Source organism: Symphalangus syndactylus, chromosome 9 (assembly GCF_028878055.3).
Source record: "Symphalangus syndactylus isolate Jambi chromosome 9, NHGRI_mSymSyn1-v2.1_pri, whole genome shotgun sequence".
Classification (NCBI taxonomy): domain Eukaryota; kingdom Metazoa; phylum Chordata; class Mammalia; order Primates; family Hylobatidae; genus Symphalangus; species Symphalangus syndactylus.
Genome location: NC_072431.2, coordinates 135,188,351 through 135,212,903, shown reverse-complemented (window position 1 = coordinate 135,212,903; position 24,553 = coordinate 135,188,351). Strand labels below are relative to the sequence as shown.

At 42.3% G+C, this 24,553-nt stretch overlaps 1 protein-coding gene across 2 annotated transcripts in view; it reads left to right on the top strand.

The window, feature by feature from the left end:
* SLC1A1 (solute carrier family 1 member 1) overlaps nt 1-24,553 on the top strand; it is a 95,743-nt gene that overhangs the window by 48,450 nt on the left and 22,740 nt on the right. For both annotated transcript variants that reach the window (XM_055294324.2, XM_063609197.1), the window contains exons 2-4: nt 4,372-4,512; nt 21,530-21,622; nt 23,881-23,995. In XM_055294324.2, coding sequence (XP_055150299.1) covers nt 4,372-4,512; nt 21,530-21,622; nt 23,881-23,995 — 349 coding nt within the window. The remainder of the gene's footprint in view (nt 1-4,371; nt 4,513-21,529; nt 21,623-23,880; nt 23,996-24,553) is intronic.

Genomic DNA, 24,553 nt, shown 5'->3' with positions numbered 1-24,553 from the left:
GGGGGAAGATTATCCCGCTCTATCCCCTTTTCAGCTCCCCTCCATTGAAAGCCACGTTCATCGGCAATAAAATCCTCCACATTCACCACCCTTCAATCCATTCATGTGACCTGATTATTCCTGGACACCAAACAAGAGCTTGGGTGCCATGGGGGAGAATGCTAAAGGCTGCCACACTGACCCTGTGCTCTCAGTAGAGAGCAACCGTCTCATGTGAAAAGGCAGAGGGCCCACTGAACTGTTAACACTTCAGCCGTCCGTGGATGGAAAAAGCTAAGAATGCTAAAACACATGCCCTCTGGGGCCTCAGGGGTAGCGGGCAACCACTAGACGCTGCCTCAGGACTCCGCACGGAGTTCGCTCCGGCTGATGCCCAGAAACACTCACCCCAGCTCCTGTACCTGCTCACCTGCGGACTCCCTTCTGCAAGGGGTGAAGTGCAATGGGTCCAAGTGAGTGGAGTTTGCCCCTGCCAGTGCCAGAGCAGCCAGCTAGATCCAGCACCGTGCACCGCAGTTCCCACCTGCAAGGGTGTCAGGGAAATTTCCTGCTTCAAAAGCGCAGGCAGCTTTCTTGGAAATGAGATAATGTGATCTCATTTTAAAGTTGAGGACCTCAAGGCTCAGAGGTGATTAGAGGCATTAGAAGAGACTTCTGAAGACAGCTAATCTAACCCTTGAAAACAGGAGAAGTTAGTGTCCTGGCCCAGGTTCCACACCTCACAACTGGTGGAACCAGGCTTGAGCCTGCTTGCCCAATACCAGTGTCCTTCGCAAGCTTCCCAAGCATCTGCTTGAAATCACCTTGTCTGTGGTGGGAAGGAAGCCCAAGAACGGTGTCTTGTGTCCATTGCTGGGGCTCTGGGGGTCCAGGTACTTAGTTTACTTTTGGGAATTCCTTGTTGGCCCCGCTGAAGTCCTTCCTGCTACACTGTTCTGGGAAATTGTTGATCTTGTCGACCTCAAACAATCAAAAGGATCAGAATCCAGTTTCAAAAGGTTTATTCAAGCAAAAAGCTGGGAATGGCCATCCAAGAAACATGGATTCTGGAGAAATGGGGTCAGTGCTTCGAAGTTAAACGTTAAGTAACTTGCTTCCATACAGCAAACAGAGAAGTTTAGCAGGATCATACCATTTTCTATACAAGGCTGGTTTATGAGTGACAATTTAGTTCGTTTTCTTTTCCATACAGCTTGTTTTCATTTCCTTTCCAATTTAAAAGCAAGTATTTAACATTCCATCCTAGATAGTGTGATAACCATGAAGCCTTTGTGTGAAAGAGGAAAGAGGGCGGCTAGTCTATAATGAAGATCCACACTTAGAGAGAAAGGATCTTCCCTGTCATCCTTTAGTAATTTACTACACTTTACCAAACAATGTAGGTAAGGAAAAGGCTAATCTATAATCAGAGAAACAAAGGTTACAGCTGCCTATTTATGTGACTCAGCTTCCATAATCACATTCCCTGAAGGCTCAAAATAAAGTTTCAACAGCTGAGATTTTGAATTATTTATTTTCATAATCTTCACCTTTCTTAGTTCTGGGAGTGGCCTTACCAGGTGGGCCTGGACTGCATACTCCCAGAAGGGCGGTTCTTCCTAGCAGCCTGTGGCTTTGGGTACCTCTCCATAATCCTTAATCCAGCCCAAGGTTCTGACTCCGTTAATGGGTAAAGAAAGGTTATGCCCAATGAGACTCTGACCTCTTCTTGGGACCTGGAAAATCTTCTGGTGATTTTCCTCATCCCGAATCTGCTGTTTCTAAACTGCCTGAGACCAAGATAAAGCACACCAATTTACAAGGCATAACTCCTAGGTGAGGTCATTCACTAGCCATTTCTTGTATTTGAGGGTCTCAGGGTGACATCTCTGAATATTCCAACTTCATTTCCAGCACTAGATTGGTATTTCTATTCTTTTTAGAAAGGAAAGGAGAGGAGGGGAGGGGAGGGGGGAAAGGAAAGGAAAGTGAGAGACACGGAGGGAGGAAGGAAGGCAGGAAGGAAGGAATATTGGAGTACAATTTGTGGCACTCAATTTCAAGAACAAGCTTGATAGAAAGTTGTAATTGTCAAATACAGTAACCTACCTGGGGTACACGTCAACTTTTATTGCTTTCAAGCTACTGTACCTGGTAACTCTTTTATTTCTCCCTTTAAAAAAATCCTGTATCTGGCTAAAGGCTGAAAAATAGCAAATACGTATCTTTCTAATGACCCTACATTAATTTAGCATAGAGATAATTAGAGGCACAGTTAATCATTAGTAATATAAGCCCTGAGAATGGGGCACATGGGCTTCTCTTGCTATTCAACAGAGTCCTTGTGTGGCTAGTGTTTGAGCACAAACACATCTTTATTTTTTACATACTGAGCTTTCTTTGACATACAAGCCAAAAATTTACTTGAAGCAACCTGAATAGTATGAGAGAGAATATTTGTTTTTTAAAGTCCTGGGAATTACAGAGTATCCTTAGGGCATAATATAGGTATGTTCGTATAGAACAGCTGAGCACAGGCAGTTTATAAAGCACCAAGTGAGCACATCGTGCTTTTTAAATTTGCTTAAAATATTTTGAATTCTTGGTGTTCTTTTCCATTCAAGAGTCTCTAACACTAGGATTGTAAAATAGAAACCAAACAGCATTGATAATCGAGTTTTGTTTCATCTTTGTCTTAGCTACAATTTGGGAAATGTTTATGTGTATATGTTTGTTCCAAAAATGATTCAAAATTGTATATTCACGATGCAGTGGTGTGTAAACACTACTCAATCACCAGAAATGCATCCAGTAGTGTATGCACAAAATAGAGATCAAGGCAAAGGTAGAATATTTAGGGAAATAAAATTAAGCTAAGGATAAGGTTAGTACACAAAATGCATCTTGTGAGGCTCATCTATTTGGTCTACTAGTGGGCATGGGAAGGATGCCTGAGTTTAAATGAAAATTCTGGTGCTGATTATAATTCACATATTCTTTCATTGCCCTAGAGTTTTTAATTGTGCCCAAATAAGTCTTAGTATTCACAAACTAATTACTTGAGTTTTTCGGTTTACATATCCAGTGATATCCTCCTTGAATCTTTCTGCCACTTAGTCATTTTACTTCCAAGTATCATGACATCCAACAGAGGCTGATAAAGGAAAAAGGATGCGAAAGTCATCCCATTTATTTTTTTGCCTTAAAATAAGGGTGTGTATATTGGGAGAAGGAAAGGGTAAAGCAGTTAGATGTTATTAGAAATACTTGGAAGAGAATAAAGAAGAAATAAAAATTTGTGATTTTTAGTTATCAAAGTCACCACTAAACTGTGTTATCCATACAACTGAAGGATTTCAATATGGACACCTTGTTAAGGAAAAGCTTTCAGAGAATAGTAACATTTCTTAATAGTGAACATGTCCCTACACTCACATAATTATAAGCCTTCATGTACAAGGTACTCAAAATCAGAAACTTTGTAAAAAGCCTTTTAATCAGATAAACCTGAATGTATCATCATCTAGAAATAACTGAAAAGAGTGCAAAACATTAGAGAACAGTCATATGATAATATGGTAAATAAATCTATAGGCTGTTATATTCCTATTAAAATTATAAAAGTTGCATAAACAGGAAAGAATATTATACAAATATACCATAAAAAGTACTAATAAAAATATGAGAAAAATACAAACTGATATGTAAACTATAAAATATGTAAAATAGCTAAGCATGGTGGTTCACATCTGTAATCCCAGCACTTTGGGAAGTCGAGGTGGGCAGATCGCTTGAGGCCAGGAGTTCAAGACCAGCCTGGGCAACCTGATGAAATCCTCTCTCTCCAAAAAAAAAAATACAAAAATTAGCTGGACATGGTGGTGTGCATATAGTCCTAGCTACTCGGGAGGCTGAGGTGGGAGGATCGATTGAGCCTGGAAGGTCAAAGCTGCAGTGAGCCGAAATGGTACCACTGTACTCTAGGCTGGGTGACAGAGTGAGACCCTGTCTCAATAAAAAATAATAAAATATGTAAAATATCTCTGCAGGTAAACAAAGGTGGTGTGTGAAAGCAAAACAGTTACATTGGATTGACCAAGATGATTTTTTTTCTCACAGTATTCTTTGATATTTTGTCATAATTGATAGGGAAGAAATAACAACAAACTTTCACGTACAGAATCCTTTTTATAAATTTACTGAATGTGTACTTTCTGTTCACTATCTTTTAAAATATAATTTCAGTCTAGATTTTTACAGATTCCTGGGAAATGATCTAAACTATTTTTCTTGCCATTAAAATGTGCATTTGGGGGTATTTTTCCATAGACATAGATACAGGAGAACTCAATAATGTTCCTCTTCCTTCTTTCCAACTCTTGTTTTCCTTAGGCATTACCACAGGAGTCTTGGTTCGAGAACACAGCAATCTCTCAACTCTGGAGAAATTCTACTTTGCTTTTCCTGGAGAAATTCTAATGCGGATGCTGAAACTCATCATTTTGCCATTAATTATATCCAGCATGATTACAGGTACCTTGAGAAAACTGATGTTCTCTGTATTAGTCCATTTTCATACTGCTGTAAAGAACCTCCTGAGACTAGGTAATTTATAAAGGAAAGAGGTTTAATTGACTCACAGTTCAGCATGGCTCAGAAGGCCTCAGGAAACTCACAATCAGGGCGGAAGGCAAAGGAGAAGCAGGACAACCTTCTTCACAAGGTGGCAGGAAGGAGAAAGGCCGGGCGAAACAGGAACAGCCCCTTATAAAACCATAAGATCTCGAGAGAACTCACTCACTATCACGAGAACAGCATGGGAGAAACTGCCACTATGATTCAATTACCTCCACCTGGTCTCTCTCTTGACGCGTGGGGATTATGGGGATTACAATTCAAGATGAGATTTGGGTGGGAACACAAAGCCTAACCATGTCATTCTCTAAGATTATTTGAAAAGCTTTCACCTAAGTTGTTCTTTTCTAATTACGGGAAAAATTGAAATACATTAGATGCGTTTCTCTCTCTCTCTGTCTCTCTCTCTCTCTCTCCACCTCTCTCCACTTGGAATGTCTATATTTGCTTCTGTGGAAACATTTCACTGTTCTCAACATGGCATTGCTTTGTCATACACTGTGCCTACAGCTCTGTCCACCACTGCGCAGATCTTCATTTGACCAGCATATGATGTCTTGGGAGGAAAATGTCATTTTCAAACATAAAAACAAAACATTATCTGGGGCATGGAAAAAAAAAGCATAGTTGGTCACTGAAATGTTAGCTAGTGTCCCCAGGAAAAAATATGGTTGTCAATTTTGATCATGTTTTCAGTCATTCACTCATTTATTTCCCAACTGCAGCTGTGCTGCCCCCAGCCTCTCAGCAGCTGCCTTCAGGGTCTCTCTGCTCCTTACCCACTTTCTACTCAAACCCAGAACTTGCTATGTATCTGCCCGGCATATTTGCTGTGGGGACCAGCAGTCAAGTTCTGTGAGAAAGGTTTAAATATGGACGTGCACCATATTTGAAAAGCCCAGTATTTTTAAAACTTGTGATACAGGTGCATTTGGAAATGACTTTCCCTTATTGATCATTATATTGCAGGGCTCCTTTGAAGAGGAAGCTTCCTTAGGTAGATAGAGATGAATTTGGTTTAAAAAAATGTAATTTGTCTGGGTGTGATAAGTTTCTCTGCATTGCACAGTTTATTGTTCTTAACTCTGGCAATTAGTAAAACATGGCATGATATAGCTGGTGTTGTTAGCTTGAAAATCAAGGTTTTATGTAAACATGCAATTAGAAGTCATGACATGTCCCCTTCCAGAACATTTTTCTCCACCGCCACCGTAAAGGCCTGGGACTGGCCCTGGTAGAGTACTGGACATTGGTCAGGGGAAGGGAGGGTGGGGGTCAGGATCTGCTGCATTCAGGGACTGCATTGCTTGAAGAGCTGTCACATTTGGCCTTTGAATTTCCCAACTGCCAAACTCGAATCAGACTAGAGTCCCTTGGGAGCTTTGTCCTTAAATGGTCTTGATGTTCTCGGCTTATGAGAAATCTAAAGAGAACATTTAATTATTTTTACGAATGTATTTAATTATGTTTGGAAATGCCTCGTTCCTTTTAACCCTAGCAGCCTGATTGACACAGCAGCAAACCAATCATTTGTCCCATATAATATTTATTTGTTCAAATTGTCATAAGCATTTAAAATTGGAAAGATTTCATGTAAATATCCAAATTTCTGGCTTTTTCTGAAAAAAAAAAAAAAAAAAAAAAATGAAGATCTGGGAACACTGGTCCAATATTTCCACCTATCAACAGTGGTCTGAAACCAAGAGACAACTACTCCATTTAGTTGGAGCAAATGCATTTGAGAATGCCACAGTCTCCACTACTCCCGATTGCCCAATACCTTGTCCACTTCACTCTTACGTTACCTGCCTGGCTGTTGTAAGGACTGCAATTATAACCCCTTAGAATCTTCTCCATATCAAAGATTCTTTAAAAAAAAAAAATTTTAAACGTGGTATCTTGCTATGTTGCCCAGGCTGGTCTCGAATTTCTAGGCTCAAGAAATCCACCCACCTCAACCTCCGAAAGTGCTGGGATTATGGGCACGAGCCACCGCACCCAGCCCAAGATTCCTAATCTTTTCTTGGGCTCCTTTGAGAATACAACGCAAGCTTTGGACTTCCTTTCAAGAAAAATCTTCACAATTGTACATATATACTATATTTTGCACGCAACTGCACAAGCTGCATAAACCACCTGATGAGCAATACTATTTAACTCATGTGTCTGTGAGGGGAAGTATAGAAGATTGATCCAAATTATGCAGCAAACCCAAAACTCGAGGTAAAACAGGTTTTAGAAGAAAAGGTAAAAATACATGTATGAATATCTAATTCTGTAATATCAGATGTTTGAAAATACATGCCACTCTTGGCAGTCAATAACAAGTGAGTTTTGTTTTGGTTTGGTTTTTTTTCTGGGAAGTACAGCCTTTGGCCAGAAGCCAGAAGTGAGATTCCTCTAGTGAGATTTTTACAGTCTGGATGTTTTGTGTGTTAGCTCAGCCTTGCAAATAATCTAGGAAAATAATTTACAACTCAGCATTCCACTGACATAGCCCAGCTACTTCTGAAGCTATAGCATGGGTCAAGTAGTTTCTCCACTTTTCCTCCACCAAACCCCTAGCAGCCAGTCAAGAACGAGAGGCAGCGAGCAAAACCACCACTCCATCTTTTGATTTGGAGCAATGAAATAGTCAAAGATTCAAGGGATATGAACAAAGCAGAGTGGGGACAATGATGGCATATCCATGTTTTAAATTGTCAGATTAGAGGGGAAAAGCAACAAGACTAGTGTTGGCACAGTTATAGGAAAATAAGTTTATCATACACTTTCAGTTACCTTATAAATTGGAACAAACTGTCTGGAGAACAGTTTGGAGCATGTTCTGATCTCTTCACCCAGTAATTCTGTTTCTCAGAATTGATCATAAAGAAATAATCAGAGATATGTTCAAACTCCTAAGTACAAGGATATTCATGGTAGCATTTTTTTGTAATGGTGATAAATTATAAGCAACCTAAATGTATACAAATTTATATTGTATACATATGTATACAAATTTATCTTTTATACTATGTGTACATAGTATACAAGTTTTCATACTAAGCAACTATTAAAAACTTGTTTTAGAATCATATTTAATTACATGTGGGAACATTCCCCATACAGTGTAAAGTGGGAAAATAAAATTACACAACAGGAGAGTGTATATACTCCAAATTTTATTAAAATGTGGGTATACATTTTTAAAAGTTGTGATCAAAACCAAAAAGTTAACATCCGGAAAGTAAGAAAACATGATCTGTTGTGCTTTCTTTACATTTTCAACTGAACATGTGTTTTTGTTTGGTTTGTATTTGTAATGAAAGAGATGGGGATGGAGTCTGCCCTGAGATCCTCCAATTTTGCCTCTGGTCGCTTCTCTGTCCCATCTCTGCTCCCTTCCCCTGCCAGCTCAGTGCCACCTTTACCTGGTACACAGCTCCTTCCTCCACACCCTGAAGTAGTCCTCAGCCTCCCCACCCAGAAGATGGCCATGGAAAACACACAGGAAGGGCCATTTCACGTTGCAAATGGCCTCAGAAATCCAGGAGGCTGGTAGCTTAATGTATACAGTTATTAGGCCGAAGGAGGATGCAGGTGGGAAGCTGGGGAGGGTTGAATGAGTCCCCTGAGGATACGTAAATTAGCAGCAGAAACACAGCTGGAATTCAGACCCAAGATTAATAATCGGTGCTCCTGCATAAAGGAAACTCTCCTGCCAGATTAACAGGTAGAAAAAAAAATCCTGCCATCAAAGCCTCTGGTGAGATTTAAAAAATACTTTATAGCTTTTTTTTTTTTTTTTTTTTTTTTTTTTGAGACAGAGTCTCGCTCTGTCGCCTGGGCTGGAGTGCAGTGGCGCAATCTCGGCTCACTGCAACCTCCGCCTCCCGGGTTCACGCCATTCTCCTGCCTCAGCCTCCGAGTAGCTGGGACTACAGGCGCCCGCCACCGCGCCCGCCTAATTTTTTGTATTTTTTAGCAGAGACGGGGTTTCACCGTGGTCTCGATCTCGTGACCTCGTGATCCGCCCGCCTCGGCCTCCCAAAGTGCTGGCATTACAAGCGTGAGCCACCGCGCCCGGCCTCTTTATAGCTTTTTTAAAAAAACAGGAAGAACCCCTTTTTACATGATGATAAAGTTAAGAAGTCGTATTTACCAGGGAAATTTGAATATAGACTGGCTGTTAGATGGTATCCATAAATTGTTAATGATTTTGCTAGAGATGATGATGGCATATGGTTGTATAAGAAAATGTCCTTACTTTTTAAATGCATGTGGAGTGATGAAATGACATAATGTCTCAAATTTACTTTAAAACGGAAAAAAAAATGTCACAGTTGATATAAACTCAAGACATTTTCAGAGACAGTCATTGTGGGTACTAATAGAATCCTACCCATAAATTAGATTGTGAAGAACACGCTCCTGCCATGCTGAGGAGTATCTGTGTTTGGGGTCTGCTAACATTTAGGCTTGTAAGCTGTATTTATGTCAAAGCGCCAGAGAAATAACAGGAAATAGCTTATGAATATGCCTGAGAATTGTGGCTCTGGAAAAATCCTGGTCCAGCCAGTGAGTTTAAATTCAGGTCACATTTTCTTTAATTCTTCCCAAAATTAAATTATGATGATTGGAGCCTCCTATGACCCGCACAGGAACAGAACAGCACCTCCAGTCCCACTCCCAGAGGTCCCCTAAGCATCCTTCCCAGATGCTCATAACTTTGCTCAGGAAGAGGTTCCAGCTCTTCCACTTTAGCCTCTGCCACCCCCGCCTGGGCCAGAAGCACTCCAGTGGGCACAGCTGCACCTCCTGGTGTCTGCTGTGGCTGCCACTACTCCGGTGACCTAAGGAGTTCCCCTCTTTGCTCCTCCATCCTAAGACAGGAGCAGAAGCTTAATTCTCCAAAGTGCAGCTGAGACCACACTTCTACTCAGGACATAATCTTTGCTAAAGGTAACCAAAAGCAGATGAAACACCAATGGTGACATCCAGCTGCTCCCTGAAGGGGCTCCCAGGGTCCCTTAACAGGGTTGCCCCTCTGCTTAGCTGCCAGCTTGCCTCCAGGAGGCTGGAGTTCATCTCTAAAGGTGTTCCAAGCTTTCCTGCACCCCAGATCCCAGAACCTGACACCAGGTTCTAAGAAGGAAAAATTCCATTATCACACAGGCCATCCTGTCCTGACCTGGAGTGACCTTTTCGTGGGATGCTTGCCATTGTGGAATATCCACTTCAGAGAAAACCCCCCTCACGGCCACAGGGAGATAGCTTTTCCTCGTGGACCCCATCAGGAGGGTTCCGTACATTCCATACCATAGTACCTGCTGGGTTATTGCAACCACCCTGTTTGTAGAACCTGGGAGCCTGTCCAGGTCAGGCTGGGCCAAATCCACGCCAGTTCCTGTGCACATTTCTTCCTCCAGAGCAAGGAGTAGCTCATTCCCGTAACCATTCCTGTGATGTCGCAGCTCTGGATTTCCTATAAATGCCTGCTCAAACAAGGGCACACACAGCTCCTCAAGAAACAGCACCAGTTTGCGGCTCAGTGGATGTCAAGTCAAGCAGATATCAAGCCAGGAAAACTCCCTCCTTTCCCTCCTCTCTCCCCCAGGCCACTGAGTGTGAGTCCTAGTACTGATTCTGCTTCTTGGACAAGTCACATTATTAAACACTGGACGTCAGGAGAAAATATTTGTGTTTTGTTTATCAGTGACTTCCAGTTTCCACCAGACACTGGTTGGGTGATTGGATTTACAGTTGAGAAGCTTCTCCAAATATAAATTTAACACTCTACCCTTGGAAGATTAAAAAAAAATGCTCCAGACTTTTAGATGATTATTACTCCAGCTTTCATGTTAGGATTTCAAAATTTTTAGGGCTTGACCTCAACCATAAGATCGGAGGTTTTCTGCTACTTTTTGCTGGGAGAGGGTGGGAAGACAGGGTCTCATTCTGTGGCCCAAGCCAGAATGCAGTGGTACCAGTATAGCTCACTGCAGTCTTGAACTCCTGGACTCAAGCCATCCTCCTACCTAAGCCTTCCTAGTGGCTGGGACTACAGGTGGTGCACACCACCATGCCTGGCTAATTCTTACTTTTGTAGCGATAGGGTCTTGATATATTGCCAGGGCTGGTCTCAAACTCGTGGCCTCAAGTGATCCTCCCACCTCGGCTTCCCAAACTGCTGTGATTACAGGAATGAGCAACCACACCTGCGCTACTTTTTAACCAAGTAAAAAAGTTTAAAGCCTTATAAAAGCTTAGGTATATTCAGTATTTATTAAACAACAGCCAGATGTAGAATACATATGTGAATTGGTTGCCTTTCGAGCAAGGTTTCTCTATGAAGGGCCCAATAGTAAATATTCTAGGTTTTACAGGTCCTGTGTGTTTTGCCCAACTACCCAACTCTGTTTGTCATGGGAAAGAAGCCACAGACAGTATGTAAATGATTGAGGGTGACTGTGTGCCAATAAAACATTCATTTACACAAACAGGAGGCCAGCCAGGAGCTGACCCCTGCCCAGCTAGACTCTGACACTCCAGATACAATCTAGTTGAGGTTGAATCCAGGTAACAAAATAAACCACCACATCAGGCAATGAGTATGAATGCACTGAAGAGACTGAAGAATAGAGGATGAGCAGAATAAAGTGCAGTTGGTGATAGTTTTAGAGCACCTTATTTGTAAACTCAGGCTTTACAGCAGATGACACACTTAAATCTTTCGGGCTGAGGAAGGCTTTTTTTTAAAGGCTATGTATTCATTTACTCAGAGGCAGCTGTGTATCTGGAAACAATCCCACATCCTCCTCTGAAAAGAACCATGCCACGTGCCTCCCCGCGACAAGGTTCAGTTTTATTCAGCTAACATTTGTTAACTCCAGCTGCATGAAAACAGACTAACAGAAAGCCACGTAGAAGAGGGTGAGGCCCTACCACTCACATGGTCATGGAGCTGAGGTCATCGGATAGTCAGGTCCAGGAGTCCCTCGTTAGCAAGAATTGTAAGACTTGAAGACGCACATCACTTTATTGTACAACTTACTATTAAATAGAAACTACTGTTCCTACACATGGGTGGCTAAGAGCATTTAATGTCAATTTTAGCTATGGGGGAGGAGTACGCATTCTTTTCTTGAAACATTGGTGGTCCGTCATACAGTTTAGTTTCTATGAAAATTGCCATTCAAGGTGGTTGATAAACTTAAAACTCCAGGCAGGAAGACAAGGTTGTTGCCTAAGACTGCACAGTCTGAGAGTGAACTTCTTGCCTCATTTGCAACATCTGGAACCAGTGGGCTCTTCATGCACTTTAAGTGCTCCTTTCCCTAAGATTATCAAGAAATTTGTGTTGAGGTAGAATACAGCTGTTGAAGCCAAAGGACTTACTGTATCAATTTGATTTCTGCAATGCCTGGCCTCCAAAGATGAAATGAGCACATAGCATATAAGGAAGAGTTCCCATAATCATATGTCATTTGCAAGTAATAAAATGAATAGTGGCAAGAGATAAATATGCCCTGCTTTAGTCTTTCCCTGAGACAGTGAAGCCCAGAGAATCAACCATGCATGAACCTTCTTTCTGACTAAACAGGTACTAGACTTGTTCATAGCTCTGTTCAGCTGTAAGATAACCTGATTTTATTACTTAAAAAGGGATTCTAAGGACCTTCTATATATTGGATGCATGGACCTGGGAGACCATTCATTCATTTATTTATTTATTCATTCCCTCTTTAATGAGCCAGGCTCTGCTAGACACACAAGGTGTAAAATTAAGTCTTATCTCAGCAAGAAAGAGTACATTACAATGCTGTGTGATAAGCACTTTCTGGGAATGAGGTCAGTGCAGGGGACATTGGAAGGAGCCATTTTGAAGGAAGCATAGAAATCAAGTGAAAGGAAGAGGGTGGGTATTCCAGGCAGAAGAAAATAGCATCTTTGTCCTCCCAAAATAGCATCTTGGGAGGACAGTGAGACTTGAAGCAGAATGCTGGAAACGTAAGCAAGAGGAATGGGATGGAAGGGGTGAGCACAAGGGTTTATTGGCCTCGTGTGCCTTGCCAAGGGGACTGGACTTGAGCCTGCAGGCGAGGGAAGCAATTCTAGCAGTGACTCCCACCTGTGCCATTCTCTGCAGAGGGACACCTGAACAAGTATCCATCCTGGAGGGGCAGGAGAGGCCAGTGGTTAAGAGCACAGACAGGAGCCACACGGCCTGGGTTTGAATCCTGGTTCTACCATGGATTAGCTGTGAAACCTTGGATTTTACTTAACTTGTCCTCAGCTTTAAAATATGGATAATAATAATAATGTTTCACAGAACATCTAGAATGCTATACAATTTTTTTCTTACTCTTTTTTGTCTGAGACCTTCAGAAGTTCTTATAAAGTACCTGAACTGGTAGCAGAATCTACAGGGCCAATATTAGAATTGAGCTATGCAGATATGAACACACTGAATGCATTCATTCTGGAAATGAGAACAGTATAAAAAGACTCGCTCTGCCATCAGTCTGTCAAGTTCACCAGCATGGAAGAAGCTTTTGCCTAGAAGTCTGAGATACTAATTTTATGGGTAAAGAGAAGCAGACAGCTCAGTCATATTTAGGTTGTGGCAAAAACCCAGAAAAGTCTCACTGAGCCATTAGCTGGCTGCTGCTGTCAGAGCATTCGTATGGACTTTGGAAAAGAACAGTTGAGTTCCTCAGATTCTTTGGGGTGTATTGAATGCTTTTTCTGGACAGTAAGTTCAGGGAGTCAAAAAGTTCATGGCGTCTTCCGAAAAACTGGTCCTAACTACAAATCCCACCGTGTTCCATAGTCATGAAAAAAACGTTAAACCAGCTCCTGGACTGCTGAAACCAGGACACAGCCCACCACTTCTTTTTTTTTTTGACAGTCTCACTCTTTTGCCCAGGCTGGAGTGCAGTGGTGTGATCTCAGCTCACTTGCAACCTCCACCTCCTGGGTTCAAGCGATTCTCCTGCCTCAGCCTCCCGAGTAGCTGGGACTACAGGTGTGTGCCACCACCACTGGCTAATTTTTGTATTTTTAGTAGAGACGAGGTTTCACCATGTTGGCCAGGCTGGTCTTGAACTCTTGACCTCAAGTGATCCACTTGCCTCAGCCTCCCAAAGTGCTGGGATTACAGGTGTGAACCACTGCGCCTGGAGAGCCCACTGCTTCTTGATGCACGTTTTGAACTTCAAATGTGGAGCAGCTGACAGAGGCTTCAAGGGGACGTTTAGCTGATTCCGCTCAAGGACCAGTTTATTTTGTTAACATCACCAAATAGCCTAGAGTGATGATATTACCTATTTTAAGAGAGTTCTTAATGTCTCTAAGAAAAGTAGATGTCATAGGTGACGCATGCACAGAAAGATTTTGCATACTCCACTTTGCCTCTTCCTTTCCCTTTGAACATCCAGGGAGTACTAATCAAGGCTGCAGAGATTTCCCTATGCCCTGGATTAACAAAGTAAGATCATATCCTGCCTTGTTTTCTCTGGGGAATAAAAGAAACATTTTGGAATTTAAAAATCATGAACCTGTTTATTTAATCCTCATAGCAGCCCTATGAAGTCGTCAAGTAGGTGGGACCTTAACTCCATCTTTAGAGATAAGGAAACAGGAGGTTGAAGACAGATTAAGCCACTTTTTCAAGATCACACAGATCATAAGGACAGCAGCTGGAACTGGCAAGTTTTATTCTGGCAACACTCTGCTGCCAAGGGGCCAGAGCCTGGGAGAGGGATCCAGGGCAGGCAGCCATACTTAAATAACTGTTATTCACTCAATCAGCATGTTTATTGAGCATCTCCTTTGTGCTGGGCACTGAGTATACATTTGTGAACCAGCAGATATCTAGGTCTCCTGCCTTCACAGAGCTTAAAACCTAGCAAGAAAGAGACGTAAAATAATGAGTCAATGATAAAAATTGTTGAGATATGATATGCACAGGATGTCAAGCAAGGAAATCAGGACACCCTGGTTTAGGCTGGATAATCAGGGAAGGATTCTGAGGAAAGGACTTAAAAGCCAAATGAAGAGTGAGGAACAGCACTCCAGGCAGAGGGAAGAGCCTGTGCAAAGGCCTTGGGGTGGGAGGGAGCTTGGTCTGTTCCAGAAGAGGCTGGAGGAGGGGATGAGACAGGAAGATGGCACAAGGAGGGGCTGGAGAGGCAGGCAGGTGTCTCCCCTGCAAGGCCTGTTGGCCAAGGTACGGATTTTCTCTTTTTATCTTCAGTGCCATTGAAGGGTCATCCTGATGTATAATATCACCTGATTTGTGTCTTTGAAAGATCTCTGTAGTGACTGTGTAATGAAGGAATGAACGAGCGAGGGAGTGAATCAGTTAGTGCTTGTCCAATGCCTTCCATTTGCCCAGTGATGCACATCATCTTCATCACTTATTCAGTAATCACGGAGGCTATTTACTAAGAACACACTGTGTTCTGGGCACTGTACTAGGCCTGTTATAGACATGATTTCTAATACTCACAACAGCTATGCAAGCTGAGGTTGTTCACTTTGTTCCTCACAATTAACCTAAAGGCGACAGAGGCATTTCAGATCCTCCAATTTATAGATGGAGAAGCTGAGTCTGGGAGGAGGCTGGGATTTGAGCCCAGTCTGTCCCACCAAAGCCCATGCCTTCTATCTGCACAGGTGGCCTCTCTGCCGGTGACAGAGACAGGAGTCATCCACATGGCGAATTTTAACTCCTGTGCAACAATGAGTTTCTTGGATGTGGTGTCCACTTATAATGGCATAACACCACCAAATGCCAGACCTAAAAGAACTTCCAATAAGGAGTTGAATTTTGATACCTTAACAGCAATGTGGAGAGATTGTCACGAAAGCTTTGTTCTCAGTGGGTGGTTGCTTAATCAGAGAGCTCTAGGAGGAGTCTTTTGCCCTCGGATGTTTATTTTTAAAACATGCTATTGTTTAGCCAGGCAACTGCTTCCTCTGGAGTGTTTTTGTAAAAAGTTCAGATGATTACTGCTTTGGCTGGGAGCCAACACTCTTGCTCATCAGAGCCTTCTCCTGGGGTGAAAAAACCAAATAAATGCCTTTACCTAAAATAAAGAGCTAGCAGGTGCCCCTGACTTCCAAGGACAACCGGGCATTTTATCCCTGTTTCTAGGCCACAGCCCAGCCTCAAAACTGTCCCAGGTTCTAACGGACAACCCTGGGTTCACAGGGAACTGGAATCGTGCTCTTCTTTTTCTGCCCAATTCAGGTGCCGCCAGTTCCATCAAGGCTCTCCTGGTCATCTCAATCTGGTGACAGCTCAGGCTCCTCTGAAAGCCCACAGTAACTAGTCTCTGCTCCAGGGCTTCACAAAACATACAGTTTTTAAACTGGATGGAGCAAATCCAGTTGTTAAAATTTCTGATCTGTTACAGATCAATAACCTTTGTAAACTATAGTTAGAGCAAATTACTAGAAAAGTTATATTAAAAATAGACATACAAAATACTAGCCCTATTTTTTTTTTTTTTTTTTTTGAGATGGAGTTTCACTCTTGTTGCCCAGGCTGAAGTGCAGTGGCATGATATCGGCTCACTGCAACCTCCACTTCCCAGGTTCAAGAGATTCTCCTGCCTCAGCCTCCTGAGTAGCAGGGATTGCAGGTGTGTGCCACCACACCCAGCAAATTTGTGTGTGTGTGTGGGGGGGGGTTGTTTGTTTGTTTGTCTTTAAGTAGAGATGGGGTTTCACCATGTTGGCCAGGCTGGTCTCAAACTCCTGACCTCAGGTGATCCCTCTGCCTGGGCCTCCCAAAGCGCTGGGGTTACAGGCCTGAGCCACTATGCCCTGCCCCTATCTTTTATTATTACATTCAACAGAAATAAAGTTACTGTCCAATTACTATAAACATTTTAAATACTGTTGATTTCTGTGCTGATGCCATCACACCTGCTTAGTTCCCTCTCATTTATCACCTCCTATAGGACAGCTTTCAGCTCCCAGGAGAAATGAGTTCTGACAGTGAACTGTAAACAGAGAGTGTCCTTTAGACCTTGCCAGGCACCAAAGATGGCCTGAGAGCAAGAAACCCAGGCGTCCATTGAGAATAAAAACTCAGAACTAAAGGGCAAATGAGGTTTTACTTGTTTGGGACCAAGCTGAGCCTGATCTCTGATGTCCCGCCAGTAAGAGTCTAATGCCTGGATTCTCATTCTCACAGTCAACACTCATTGAGCTGGACCACAATTTCTCACCAAGACAATATCGTCCCCAAGGCAGCAAAAGCTGTTTTTATTTGGTGGTGGTGAGTTGGGGGAGAAAATCTTACTCTTTTTATGTAAAAAAAAACAAATGTATCATTTACTATATAACCAGATATACAGTTTGTGGTTTTAGAATTTCAGAGGGGTGGTGATTAGGAAAAAGGCTTTGGGGGGTGGGTTTGCACAACAATAACAACAACAAAACAAGGTTGAAAAAGACTGAGATGTCACATACGTTCCCCTGTGGAATCTTTTATGGCTGAAAAGTGTTCCTGCTGGCTGCCCTGGGAACCAAACTAAACCACTATGTATAAGTGGTTTCTAAGGAGACTACCTGCTGAGTTCCAAGTTTCGGACCCACAAGTGGATCTTTGAAATGGGGTCATTTGTAAGGAGAGGATTACTTGTAAAAACTGCAGCTCTTTCTGTCATGTGGAAAGCTTCAAGTACAGACATTCGTAGAGCACCTTATTTAAGGCACTGGGGGCCCAGTGAAGAATAAGCTTCAGGCCTTAGAGCAACATGATCAGTGCAGTGATGAACTACGTGCCAGGAGATTTGGGCTTAGCATCTTCCTTTCCCCTGCCCGTGCCTGCAAGGCAAAGAGCTTTTCCTGAATTTGATAATGGAGTTAAGCTATAGTTTGTTCATTCAACATTGTTGAGCACCCACTAAATGCGAAACACTGGTAGAGTCTAGAGAGATTGGGCTGTCCAAGATGATAGCCATTAGCCACTTAAGTCGAGATGAATTAAAATTGGCCAGGTGTGGTGGCTCACACCTATAATCCTAGCAATTTGGGAGGCTGAGGTGGGAGGATCACTTGAGCTCAGGAGTTCAAGACCAGCCTGGGCAACATAGTGAGACCTCATCTCTAAAATTAAAAAAAATTAAAATAAATAAATTAAAATGAAATAAAATGAAAACTCAGTTTGTCAGTCACACTAGCCACTTTCCAAGTGCTTGCTAGCCATGTGCACTTTGTGGCTACTGCCGGGGACAGCAGAAGAACAGAACATTTCTATCATCAGGAAGCTCTACTGGGCAGCGCTAGTCTAGAATTTTGTAGCACATGGATAGAGCCAATATGGAATAGTGGTTAAGAATATGGCCTTTGAGGTAAAATGTAGATTGGGATCCCAGCTCTACCACTCACCTTACCAGCTTTATGATCGTATGGTACTCAGCCTTTCTGAGCTATAGTTTTGTCCTCTGTAAAATGGGGGTAATAATGCCCGCCTCCTTGGGTTATAATGAGAACTAAAGATGATGCATTAACGTGCAGTCAATATAGTGTTTATTGTCATCATTATTATTTGTATTATAATTATCTTCCTCATCATTATTGACATTAGTCGCAGGTGGGGTGTTTACAACAATCCAGACAGATATTTTATGGTCATTAAGTTCTGTAATGTTCCTATTTATAGAGGCTTTCAAAGATTAGGCTGTTTCCCTGTATCTGTTCTCTCCCTCTATGGTGGTCACCACCCTTATCCCCAACAGTGCATTATAAATCATCCAAGAGCCTGGACTTGAGAGCCAGCTCCGCCCTCATATTGACGACCAGAGAGGTAGAGGGTAACTATACAGTGGTAACTATACAGAGGTAGAGGTAACTATACAGTGTAGAGAAGTATAATTGTTGATTTGAGTAAATATCTGATACATCCAGGAAATCGGTAGGATGGAGGTGGATTAGAGGAATGGGAAACAAAGACCAGTGCTGAAAGTTACTACAAGATAGTTGCTGTGCTCCAGGACAGAGGGGAAATTGGATGACTACTTGGGGATGTATTTGTTTAAGATATTTTCACAAGATCTCATTATTATCAAGCCTTTTATTGCCAGCTGAGTCCTGGAGTACAAGCAGAGGCACCAGCCCATGGCCAAATCATTAAGACAAATTAAGACATATTAACATATGCTGGGAACAATTATCCACATAGATTTAATTTGTTTCACTGCTGGAGGAAAATCCTGAGAGAGTTCCAAACACATCCCTGAGAACAGTTCTGTAACCACTCTGTGACTCTCACTTGTCAGCAGCTGGAATCTGCTTAAATTGGGCATCTACCAAAGAAGGACGATATATCTGAAAATAGATCCCACATTAGGGCTACAGATGAGTTACTTGGAGTCTGTTAAGGTGGTGATTCTTTTTGTTTCTTTTTAACCTATGAGTCTTAGAAATAATTACTACAGTTATCAAAACAATATACCAAGCTCTAAAATGAAATAGGCACAGATTTTATAATCATATAATATACTTAGCAAACTTACATATCTGTATCATGATTTGCTCTTTCTTTAAGAGACCTAAACTAAATATGAGATAGTGAATTTGTTTCTCAATTTTGGCCTTCAATCTCTCGACTTTTTTGTTGTTGCTGTTGTCCCTTGCCTGTTATCTTTCGTTGTCTAACTGTGAGGAAAAGAAAGACTCTTCAACACAGCAAACTGCATTTTTCTCAAATCCAATAGAATCTATCGTCAAGCTTATTCTAGAATGTGACTATTGCAGTATGCCCATTATATGGCAATTGCACAATCTTTTCCCAGAGCTTGATGAATGGCTCCTTAACAACATCCTGGGGTAGCTGCTACAGAGGCCAGAGCACCTTCTCTCAAAATATTAACTTCCAAAGGAGCAATCAACAGCCAGAGAAATGGTGTGTTTAGAGTGAGAAATGACTTGTTCTGTCATCATAATGGTGATCACTTCCTTGCAGATTTTCTTCCTGTACATCAAATATGTATGATTATATATGAGAAGCATAATCTCCCAGTCACTTAAAAAAATGGATAGGCCTTTTAGTGTGGGAAATGAACATAAAAGTTACCTGTGCATGCTGATAGCCATTCAGGTTTCCTGCCTTTCCCTTGGGGTTGCCTTGTGACAATCTCTTCCTTTTTCCTGCTACCCTGTACCTTAGGCTTTGCAAATGGTTATGGGACAACTCATGTGTGTTGAATATGCAAAATCATTTTCTATAATGATCCTCTGACTCAAAATATGACCCTCATTTTGGAAATCAGGCTGGGTAGTGTCTGAAACCTCCAATGACAGCTTGCCGAAAGATGATTCAGTTGTTTCTCAACTTGGCCCATTTCCCACGTCCAAGTCCAACTGGAGAATGGCTTTTGACTCCATTTATATGAGCATCTTTGATAGACAGCAAGGGTTTCTGGCAAGGAGGGATGTCTGCCTTCCACCTCTAATCCAGCTGTCCTTGACACTCCAGACAGCCCTTTCAAATCTGGGCAACACTTAGTCATCTTACTGGTAGCCAAGGACCATTTGAAGTGAGATCTAACAATATGATCGTAAGTCTCTGACATTACCTGGGAAATTATTTATTAATGTCTTTCCTCTTTCAAATAGAAATTTTAAGATGTCTCACAATAAAAGCTATACACAGTAAGGTTGTTTACACAGAAGCAATTTGAAAGTCATGAAAAGAGGAAGGAAACACACTAACCAGAATGGATAATGACATTACTGTGAATGTGGCCCCGGGACCATTTAAAGATCCAGCAATAAGTGGATCATTAGATACATTCTGGTACAGCCACATGACAGATTATTGAGCCATTAAAATTATCCTCAGGGTGAGTTTTTAACAATGAGGGAAAATGCTTACAACTACAGTATTAAGAAGAGACAGGGTTAAAAACTATAAAATTCTCTCAGCTGTTTATAAAAAATTGAGAAAAATATTAGAAGAACATTCACCAGAATATTAACTTGGTTGATGAGATGATGTGATTTTTGTTGTCATCTTACCTTTTCTCCTTTCTCAGATAGTTGTAATGAATATATATGACTTTTATAATTGTATATAAACATTATTTTTTCCAGTTGCGCCTAAGCTTCCTGACAGAAAAGGCAGAAAGGAAAACTATGAGTTACTTGATTCTCAAGTGTTAAAAAAAAAAAAATCTCAGGCCGGGCATGATGACTCACACCTGTAATCCCAGCACTTTGGGAGGCCAAGGTGGAGGATCACCTGTGGTCAGGAGTTCGAGACAAGCCTGGCCAACATGGTGAAACCTCATCTCTACTAACAATACAAACATTAGCTGGGTGTGGTGGTGTGCACCTGTAATCCCAGCTACTCGGGAAGCTGAGGCAGGAGAATCGATTGAACCCAGGAGGTGGAGGTTGTAATGAGCCGAAATCACACCATTGCACTCCAGCCTGGGTGACAGAGTAAGACTCTGTCTCAAAACAAACAAACAAACAACAACTACAGCAACAAAAAACAATCTCAGTTCTTCGAGATAAACTTTTCCTAGATAACTGAATTCCAAAGGAGGTTTATCACAAGGGATGTTGAATGATATAATACAAATCTTGGTAAAGTTCTTAGTGCAAATGTGGGACGGGGACTCCTTATGATTATTTCCTGACCGACTCTGGAAGATCTGAAGGCAGGACATTCCTGGAGGCGAAGGCTGTGGGAAGCTGCCTGCAGGGGAACTTGCACCTGACTGGGCTTCCCTCTCTTAAATCTGTTTGGAATTTTGAAGTGTTGCTTTTGCCCACTGCATGTTATTGGCCATTGTCTGTAGATGAGAATGCCTCTCAGCTCTTTATTTCACACCTTGAGGATTAAATCACGGGTCCTGGAAACCTGTCTTTTAAAATTAATGTAATTTGATTTCTGTCTCCCCTTCAGGTGTTGCCGCACTGGATTCCAACGTATCTGGAAAAATTGGTCTACGCGCTGTCGTATATTATTTCTGTACCACTCTCATTGCTGTTATTCTAGGTAATACTTATTTCTGAATCCTTATTACTTTATATAATGGTGATTTTTTCATTCAAAAAGTAGTTGGTGGCCAGATGCAGTGGCTCAGGCCTGTAATCCCAGAACTCTGGGAGGCTGATGTGGGCAGATCCCTTGAGGTCAGGGGTTTGAGACCAGCCTGGCCAGCATGAAAACCCGTTTCTACTACAAATACAAAAATATTAGCCGGGTATGGTAACATGCACCTGTAGTCCCAGCTACTCGGGAGGCTGAGGCCGGAGAATCATTTGAACCTGGCAGACAGACTTCAAAGGAAAAACTTTATGGTACTTTGACAATACTACTTTCTGATTTTAAAAAGTTGTATGTTAAGAAAAGCTCAACTACTTTTTAAAATATGTATTTTTTTAACTAAAAAGAGACGTGCGGAGTCTTCTATGTTGCCCAGGCTCATCTTGACCTCTTGGGCTCAAGGGATCTGCCTGCCTCAGCCTCCAAAAGTGCTGGGATTACCGGCATGAGCCACCGTGCCTGGCCCTAACTACTTTTTTTTTTTTTTTCAAGAGGGAGTCTCACTCTTGTCACCCAGGCTTGAGTGCAGTGGCATGATCTTGGCTCACTGCAACCTCTGCCTCCTGGGTTCAAACGATTCTCCTGCCTCAGCCTCCTGAGTAGCTGGGGTTACAGGTGCACACCACCATGCCCAGCTAATTTTTGTATCTTTTTAGTAGAGACAGGGTTTCGCCATGTTGGCCAGGCTGGTCTTGAACTCCTGACCTCAGGTGATCCACCTGCCTTGGCCTCCCAAAGTGCTGGGATTACAGGTGTGAGCCACCGTGCTCAGCCACTTATATAATTCTTAAAGTGGATGATTGGTCTATAATAGTGGAGTTGAGCATAATTATAAAATATTTCCAGAAATACAGCATTTTAGGCATTTCACATAGTAACGAGAGCTAACAGCTAATAGATCCTTGTTAAGGATAAATCCCACTTGTAAGAGGGAGAAAATTCGAATAAGGGAATAGCTGCTCTTATACCTTTGGCATGGTTTTTTGAAGAATGCTTGGTCTTTGTAACCCTGAGTGACATTTTAAGAAGAATGCCCAGAGGGGGAAGACAGAAAGAGCATGTACTCAGATGTGGCAGCAGCTCGGCCCTTGTAACCCTGCTTCAATGAGCTGATAAGAAGGGGTGGGATGTGGTGAGGCTTTAGTGGTGTTAGGCCAAGGGACCCAGGAGGGCCGGAACTCTGCCATAAAACAAAACCACATCATCTCATGAGTTTCCTGAGGAAGACAGACACAGAGAAAAAATAGCAATGAGAAGCAAGATACTGCTCTCTTATTAGCTGGAGGCGTATAGCCCTTCTACAACCCTGAGAGAGGAAAAGAGTGGGCCATGCCCACTCATGGCCCCTTATTGCCCAACAGCTCCTCCCTCTAGCAAAATGGACCCATTCAGCATTCCAGAGCCCTACCCCTTGGATTACCATTGCCTCCTCTTGAGGGAGGAGCAATAAGGAGCATGAGGACCTTTTTCTCCTTCACTTCCCTCCAGTCAAACACCCTCCGATGCCTTGGTCTCTTCTACAGCCTCCCATCTTGGCTTGGACACTCGAGTGACAGGAACCCATTACTTCCCAAGGCTACAATGATGCTGTCAGATGCTCTGCCATGTAGACAGTTCCTTACAGAGAGATGAGCCTTCTCTCCCTATAAATCCCATCTATTTATCCTCATTCCACCCCCAGAACAGCATTTTCCCACATGACTGCTTTCTAGATACTTGAAGACCTATGGTATGGAAGGAAGGCAAGGTTTGTTTTGTATTCTCCTCAGGAGAATAACCAGCATCTGTGGGTAAAAGTTGCAGAGAGACATCAGATGCATTCTCTGGGCTAGAAAATGGATCGTCCTTACCCTAACACCTTCCTAGGCTGATCTCGTAAGTTCAAGAAAAAGAATATTCTCATCAGCAGGTGTTTTTCAGAAGCATTTCTGGGATGCAGCCCCTTCATTTAAAACACACATACACACACACAGACACACACGCACACACGCAAGCACATGGAGTTCTTTCTGCTTATTCATTTAAATGGAAGAGTAATTAAGGTGGCTGCTGAGGTTCCAGAGGAGGCTAAGCATTTTGGCTGGACCTCAGCGTCCTCCCCATCACACTATTGCCTGGTGCAACCACGTCCATTGTTCTAAAGGTGCTAGCTGACCAGGTGCCCTGGAAGGCTCTTAATGCTCTGTGGATGCTGTTCTCGGCCACAGGTATTGTGCTGGTGGTGAGCATCAAGCCTGGTGTCACCCAGAAAGCAGCTGAAATTGAGAGGACAGGCAGCACCCCTGAAGTCAGTACAGTGGATGCTATGTTAGATCTCATCAGGTGAGTGTTTTGCCACAAGGTGGCTTCAAGGACATGTGACCCTATAGTAGCACAAGGCCTTGTATGTGGTTTAATATTCTGCTGTTACTGTATTGAAATTTTTAATAACTTTTGAATTATTGTGCACTTTCATTTTGCCCAGGAACCCACAAATTACGCAGCCAGTACTGCTTGCCAAGTCTTGGTTCCAAGAGGGAAGGGAAGAAACAGGCTTCTGCGTCAGGATTTAGGATGAACAGAGAGCAGATACATGTTCCAGAGAGATGCTGGGATGGATTGGTAGTCAATTCTGAAGCGCACTTAGAAAAATACATTTTTTAATTGTACAGGAGAAACTCTCATATCTAAAGCAACCAGAGCTGTAAATAGGTCAGTCAATAAAAAATACCAATTAAAGCAGAGACTCATAAAAAAAGACATAAGATACACATTACATATTTTGTTTTCACTTAAAACTTAGTGCATTTATTCACCAATTGTTTGACATAAAGCCAAGGTCTTATCTTCAAATTTGTTAGCTCATGGTAATTTCTTACAGTTTCTATTGCATATACAGCC